The 7,624-nt window shown below is 40.4% G+C and overlaps 1 protein-coding gene across 1 annotated transcript; it reads left to right on the forward strand.

Annotated features, from left to right (window-relative positions):
- Window positions 1-4,484: 4,484 nt before the first annotated feature.
- LOC118389559 (uncharacterized) lies at window positions 4,485-7,274 on the forward strand. The gene is made up of 9 exons (XM_035779454.2): window positions 4,485-4,603; window positions 4,920-4,952; window positions 5,226-5,513; window positions 5,678-5,782; window positions 5,993-6,011; window positions 6,120-6,151; window positions 6,262-6,366; window positions 6,668-6,708; window positions 6,853-7,274. The coding sequence occupies exons 1-9, from the start codon at window positions 4,546-4,548 to the stop codon at window positions 6,943-6,945; spliced, it is 774 nt and encodes a 257-aa protein (XP_035635347.1). The 5' UTR covers window positions 4,485-4,545; the 3' UTR covers window positions 6,946-7,274.
- The last annotated feature ends 350 nt before the right edge of the window (window positions 7,275-7,624 follow it).

Genomic DNA, 7,624 nt, shown 5'->3' on the forward strand with positions numbered 1-7,624 from the left:
TGCGGGGAATGGAGTGGCCAATGACTAGGGTTTTACATTTGTCAGAGCTAATGGTGGGAGGTTTCGGCGGCTCAGACCCCATGTGGTCCTTCTGTAGCTCAGTTGGTAGAGCATGGCGCTTGTAACGCCAGGGTAGTGGGTTCGATTCCCGGGACCACCCATACGTAGAATGTATGCACACATGACTGTAAGTCGCTTTGGATAAAAGCGTCTGCTAAATGGCATATATTATTATTATTATAACGGGTGGAGGAGAGACCTGAGAAGGCTCGACCTCTGCTTCTAACTTGTGGCTTAATGGGGAGAACCGGTTGAAAGTTTTTTGCCAAACGATTGCATCTGAAGCTGGGCATGCAACACGGCTATCCTCGCCATAAGGCGATAGTTCTGTATATTACGAGAACAGCAACTGCAATTGGATTGCAGAGTGTTAATGTTACTACTTAGCTTTTTTGGCTGGCTGAAGGTCCTGTAGAACCATGTCCAGATAAAGTTGTATGAAAAAATTTGAGCGAGGGAAAACTAAGACATTGGTAAATGTGTTTAGATGCAGATTTTGATTGAAACCGAAAGTTTGGCAGGTAGCCAAGTAGCCACAAACAGCACAGCAGCACAGAGACAAGTCCTAGAATGACCCAGCATTTCAATGCCTTATGAGTTCAGGACTCTATTCAACTTGTATCGCTGAAGCGTTAGAGATTGTGCGATTGAAATGTAAAGGTGATTTCTGATTGAGCGGACACATGCGCAGTTTACCGTGAATGCAGTGCCATCTGATGCCAACGCTGTAACGTTGAATTTATGCGATACGAATTGAATAGAGCCGTCATATCAACTGTCGTTCCCCATCAGAATCCAAAATATAAGCTTTATTTCAAAACATGGTTAAAACTTTAATTTTGATATCATGGATGGTCAGTCCTTAAATCCATAGATAAGTCAAAGTCCAGACCTGAATCCAATCGAGAATCTGTGGAAAGAACTGAAAACTGCTGTTCACAAATGCTCTCCATCCAACCTCACTGAGCTCGAGCTATTTTGCAAGGAGGAATGGGAAAAAATGTCAGTCTCTCGATGTGCAAAACTGATAGAGACATACCCCAAGCGACTTACAGCTGTAATCGCAGCAAAAGGTGGCGCTACAAAGTATGAACTTAAGGGGGCTGAATAATTTTGCACGCCCAATTTTTCAGTTTTGGATTTGTTAAAAAAGTTTGAAATATCCAATAAATGTCGTTCCACTTCATGATTGTGTCCCACTTGTTGTTGATTCTTCACAAAAAAATACAGTTTTATATCTTTCTGTTTGAAGCCTGAAATGTGGCAAAAGGTCGCAAAGTTCAAGGGGGCCGAATACTTTCGCAAGGCACTGTATTTTGAAAACTGGAATGTGAGACGTAATCTACACACATACAAAGCTTTTTCTGTGTCCTTTTGTGTGTTGTCTGTTTGGTGTAGCTTCTGTACAGTAGGAAGGTCTTTAGATCTGTGTCCTCCTGCCGTGAGTACTCTGCTTTTGTAGCAAGTCCTGCCGTGAGTACTCTGCTATTCTAGCAAGTCTGTTACCAAGGCAACTACTGCAGCTATCTAGTAACTATCTCTGTAGCTATCTAGTAAACTTGTTAACGACTTCAGTGGATGTTTCCAACAGCAAATGTGTTACTGCATAGCCTTGGACATCCTGCAATAATTTGCTGTTGAGACTGTTCTGTATTTTTTTATTTAATTATGGTGATGCATATGGTACTCTACAGTATAACTGCAGTAATTTTGCAGTTTAACTGCAGTTAGGGTGCAGTATAACTTAAGGTGACCAGATTTCTGAAATGAAAACCGGGGACATTTCCAGTTCGGCGGTCAATATATAATTAAAATATCCAATGTTATTATCTAAAGGGGGACAATTCCGGTTTCATGTATTGAGTCTAGCAGGCACATTCTGATAGGCAGAGAAAACAACTATACTACAGAAACACTATAGACAAGACAGAACTGTCCGATCTGAACAGCCATTCTGTGGTCCTGGTAGAATAAGAGCAGAAGAGAACATGAGCAAAATTGAAAAAACAGAGACAATAGTATATGTGAAATACTTAACAACATAATACAGAAATAAGATGCTGATGGGATTGGTAACTTCATAATATACTTATACCAACCTAATTTGTATTTTTCTCAGAAGAATGTATTTTCTTAAGGATTGCTCTGTCATTGGCCAGCTTCTCCATGAACTCCTGGCAGGGGAGGTTGAAGTTTGTCTTCACAATAAGCATGGCCTTGATGGTAGGAACAGTGAACCTATTTCTTGCTGCTGTCCATAGATCATTCATTTGGGAGAACACTCTGTCGACTGGTGCATTACTTCCAGGTAAGCACATGACAACAGATGCTAATCTAGCCAGGTTAGTGTGTGGGATGTGATTCTCTTTGAAGTGGGTAACCACCGTGCTCCATCTCTGACTGAGCGGTGTCTCAGATGTTTTCCATTCATCAAGCGATCCCCCCTTTAGGAACTCTTGCAGGCCATTAACCTCGACACACACTGCATCCTCATTGATAGTCACATTGGGGCATTTTATCCTGCAGTGTGCCTGCTGCCTTCTGGATCTCTTCTCGCAGAGGTTGCCTTTTTAAAAGGAGACAATATAAATCTTTTAGATTATCTGTGTGCTTTCCCCATGCTTGCAAACACAGGCATAGTTGCAAACACAGGCATAGTTGCAAACACAGGCATAGTGAAGAATGATTGGGATGTTTTGAGAAAGCTCTCTTTAGACATGGCTCTAGCTCTCTCAGAAGTCCTCTGACCAAAACTGGAATGAAGTTGTCATCACATCTTGCAGTCAATTTTGCCTCAATGTTTCTGTGCGGACCACAGCACAGTGGTCCTGGCCTCCAAGCATCTTGATCGTGTCACTGAATACGGTCAAGTTTCCATGGACAAAGGCCAGCCAAAGTTCAGTCAGTGGATCTTCGAACATTGTTCACAGGACAACAGGGCATTTGTCTTCAGAAATAAAAAAGGATTTCAATGGCACATACATTTTCAGCACTCTTTCTAGAGCAGGGAGCATGGACATCCAGCAAACATTGCTGTGTCCTAAAATGTTATGGTACTCCTGGTCAACAAACTCACAAAAGCCCTTCAGTCTTTCTACTCTGACGGTGAAAATATGAACATATCCAAATATCTTTGTGAGCAGGTACTCAACATCACATCCAAAGCTGTTCTGGCCGTGTTATGAATGATGTGGGCAGGACAACCTAAGCCAATCACCTCCCGCTGCAGAGCATTTTTAACTTTGGTATGGACATTGACCCTCCCCAGCCTATTCAGTCCTCCAAAGTTGGTATTTGTTGTCGGCAGAGAAAGTTTTCCAGGTTACATTTTTGGATTTACCACCAGGACCTCAGCTGCAATTTCCTCTGCTGTTTCTCCTTTCAATTCAACCAAATCAAGCAGTTTTGTTTCCACAGATGTGTTGCCACCATATCTCTTACAATATCTGACTACTATTGGCAGCAGCTTTACATGTCCAAGATTGAACCCATCAACGGACAGGGACACAAATTCAACCTGGTCTAGGTCCTGTGTTACCAAAGTAGTTGCCCATGTTGCTAACATGTTACTCACTATGGCATCACATTTTGTTCTAGCACATGTAAACTTTGGCTCATAAAGCTTCCGTGTCAGTTGTGCTGTGCAGTCCATAGATCTGTAACTATGATTGTGTCGCATAGTGTGGTATGCAAAGACACCCTCCTGCACAGCTAAACCATATTCTTCCTGGGACGGCTCTACCTTCTTGACAGAGGGCATACCAACACGGGCAATCAGAGAGGCTTTATGCTTTTTCGTCTGCTGATGTTCTACCACTGCCGTCCTTCTCCGGCTGCCAATTGAAAGAGAGGAATGACAAAGGGTGCGGTGAACCATTCTATCGTCTTGACCTGAGCCTCTAAATGGTAATTCTCTTATCATGTTTTTCATTAAAAGTGCATTTCCGTGTAGGTGACTGAATTTTCGGTTAGTTTCGGTAGCCAAATGCATAGTAACAAAAAAAATAATCTGCCATTGGTCAGTGTTTTGTTTCATCCAAAGGTTTGCATTTTCAACATAATACAATAAACCAAATGCAACTTGTACACGACAAAGAAAGTGAATCTGTCTGCCTGTATTAGGCTTCTCATACTCTGAATCAGGTCTTTTACTCCTTCGATTACTATTGGTGATGTCTGTTGGCCTTCAACTCCTGGGTTGTGTTCATTAGGCACCAAACAGAAGAAAAATGGACTGAAACGGGGAAGAAATGCTCATTCACATTTTCCGTTGCAAATTGCTACAGAAAACAAAAATAATGACTGATCAATTATTCTGAACTTTCCTCTGCAACATTTGCCTCACTTTCCGTATGAGACTGGTTTCTGATATCTGTGGTTTTCCTGTGAACAAGCTCCACATCTACTTCTCTATTCAAACAACCCTCTCTGACACAGTCACCATCTTCTGTGAAGTCAGACTAACAGTCTGTAGATGTCTGATAAATGGTGTTGTTCATCCCTGATATGGCTGGTCATCTGTTTCTGGTCATCCTCCTTTTCGGTGAGTTATTCCTCCATTCCAAGTTCCATCATCTGTTAGTGCTACAGGATCCTCTCTCCTCTTTTAATATTGTACTTCAGGAACTCTTTATATATTTCAGAATCTCATGTCTGTAATAATTGTGTCTTATTCCATTGATCATCATATTGATGTATTTTTCTCTGTCATTATATTTTGTTCAGATCATAACATGCCCATGGATCCATTGTTGTATATGATACGTTACCAACTTCTGCAAAGTGTTCCTGTTTCTCATGTTTATTTATTATTTAGAATTGCACATTTTCCTGATCAAGACCTATTTTGTTATTTCCAGACACCTTCCAATACATCGAAGCCCAAGGTCATCGTGAGTGTTTAAAACTAGAATTATTTACTTACATTTTTTTGTTGGTCTAACTATTTTTACTAAATAATTTTACAATCAATCACTCAAAGTTATCGTGTTAACCTGAACTACATAATTGTAAATACACTGTTATCATCTAATAGACAAAAAAAGTGACTGAATTGTTTTTCTTTTTCAAACGTATATCAAGTGGTACAATATCTTTGGGTACTTAAACATTGAAAATTAATTGATAATTAAATGAAAAGTGACATCATCCCTCTGACTTCACAGACCTTCCTCCTCCCAGTCTGACAGTGAGGCCCGCAGTCATCAAAGAGAGAGACTCAGTTCAGCTGAGTTGTGAGACGCCTCCATCTCTCCTTGTGTCTCACTGTTACTTCTACATAAAAGGGAGGAAGAATCTTCCAGACAAATCCTGTACTCAGACACTCACAGGAACAGAGCTGCTCAAGAGGGCAGATCAAACGTTTCCAGATGTGGTCAAGGTGGCGTGTTACTATGCTGTAGGGAGGTCTCACATATCTCCTTTAAGTGACCCTGTCTCAGTCACTGTTCAGGGTAAGTAGGTGGTTCATAAAATTATACACTTATAATACAGTATAATACACAATAATATAATAGTATAATATAGTAAATCTATAGAATGAAACACCATAATACATAGTTAAACCATATTTATTATGCTGATCCCTGAAAATGAGATCGATATTGTTGTATTTCAGAAACTGAAACAGCTGTGCAATTTTGGCAGGGAGCAGTGGGTGTGGCTTCTGGAGTGGCCTTGTTCCTGATGGGATTGACAGCTGTCTGTCTCTGCAGGGGGACCAGTGAGTACTTCTGATTCTGCATAACAAATAACTTGCAAACATTTTCCTTTTTCATATTCATGTAATTGTCTTTGACATGGGTTAATCTTTCAACTCCTTTTCGTGATATTGTATAGGGTAGGCTACAGTATATCTATCAACTCATTTTGGTCATATTGTTCAGGGTAGGATATATTGAATATAATTAATCTAGCCTAATCTGTTTTTCAGGGAAAACCAATTCTCGGAGGTAAGAATTCCCTTGTGAATATGATGTAGATTGTATCAACCTTTAGTTCTGTATTGTCCATGATGAGATTTTCTTATCACAACCTTCTTATTCCTTTATGTTGTACAGACCTACATCCAGACAGGATGATCACAGACAATGTATGTTCCAAACAAAATACATCAAACACTGCACATACTACTAACACAACTACACACATACATGTACAAACACATATTCCAATTACATTTTCATTTCTTTTCTGTTGTAGGTGATTTGGTGATGGGAGCAGTGAGCAGTGCAGGCATGTTGGATTCAAGGGATGCTGGAATCTATTCTCCCATCACCACTGTACCGTCCACGTTCTTGTCCTCAGGTTAGTTTGTAACAGAATGTCTTCTGTCCCCGTCTTCCCCACCTGGGACATACATGTCGGACCTTCAGCACAATTATACTTTGTCACTCAATGTCACCCGCACTAACTTAAAACATAAAATAAGGTGTTCGTCAGAGCATCTCGAAAGCGTGAGAACAGAGCTGTACGTCTACAGGGTGGTTTGAGTCAGGAGGAGAAGTGACATTAAACACAGCAAAGTACCACGGACACGGACACGCACACACACACACACACACAAAAACACACAAACTCTAACTCAGGCTCCCTCTGTGTTGTACAGGCCCTGTTGAAGAAAATGGAAAGTCACCCGAAAACGACAATGTAAGTTAAGAATCACCCACTGTGTTTGGTGACTGTGATCGACTCTCAGTTTCAGACTGATGTTTCATCTATTTAGAATACATTACATTTACAGTACTGTGCATTCAAAGGACTGAAGTTAAACTGTCTGTTTCCTTTCTCTAGTCTGATACGTACCACGTATACAGCTCAATCCCCGACAGACCAGTAACCTCAGCCCAGCCGGATGGGTTGTACAGTCTTCTGCAGACACACTGACACTACATCACTGGCTTTGTGTCGCTATGTCTCAAACATCTCACACAAATACTCTTTCTCACATGATGTCCTTTATTATCACTCTTCAAGTTACTGTAAATAAGTCTCTTAGCAGGTAATATATATTTTACATATGGACACCTGGCTTATGTTACATGCCCGTCCATAATATATGTTACTGTGTTAGCATTTTTATTTTGGAGTATTGGAGGAGTTTGGAGCATAATTTTATTTTTTCCTCCTAGTAAATGCTGTATTTATGTATATTCTGTGTGATTCCTCCTTCCATAACGGTTGGATAATATTTCTTAAATAAAATGTGTTCGGAGTCAAAATCGATAAATACAAGACAATTTAAAATCACAATATCATCAGTTAATCTATTGCATTATGAGGCTATATAGTGTTTGTTTACATTTACTTTGTACCAACATTGGAGTAAAACAAGCTGATATTTTGGCGGTTTTGATTGGGAACAACACTTTAACTAAGCTGCTGTAGTCATGAGGCATTTATAAGTTATATTCTTGATGAATCAATGGGTAGAAATAATTAATTTATTGGCCCAAAAATGGGCCAAGGTTTGCTATATCTGTCAGCGTAGTGTGCAGAGCATGGAGGCGTTACCAGGAGACAGGCCAGTACATCAGGAGACGTGGAGGAGGCCGTAGGAGGGCAA

Source organism: Oncorhynchus keta, chromosome 10 (genome assembly GCF_023373465.1).
Source record: "Oncorhynchus keta strain PuntledgeMale-10-30-2019 chromosome 10, Oket_V2, whole genome shotgun sequence".
Taxonomy (NCBI): domain Eukaryota; kingdom Metazoa; phylum Chordata; class Actinopteri; order Salmoniformes; family Salmonidae; genus Oncorhynchus; species Oncorhynchus keta.

What these genes read in the sequence shown, in the direction of transcription:
- LOC118389559 (XM_035779454.2), top strand. Translation starts at nt 4,546, where the DNA reads ATGGTGTTGTTCATCCCTGATATGGCTGGTCATCTGTTTCTGGTCATC. An exon ending in CATCGAAGCCCAAGGTCATC is followed by an intron (nt 4,953 to 5,225) that starts GTGAGTGTTTAA and finishes CTGACTTCACAG; the next exon opens with ACCTTCCTCCTCCCAGTCTG. An exon ending in AGTCACCCGAAAACGACAAT is followed by an intron (nt 6,709 to 6,852) that starts GTAAGTTAAGAA and finishes TCCTTTCTCTAG; the next exon opens with TCTGATACGTACCACGTATA.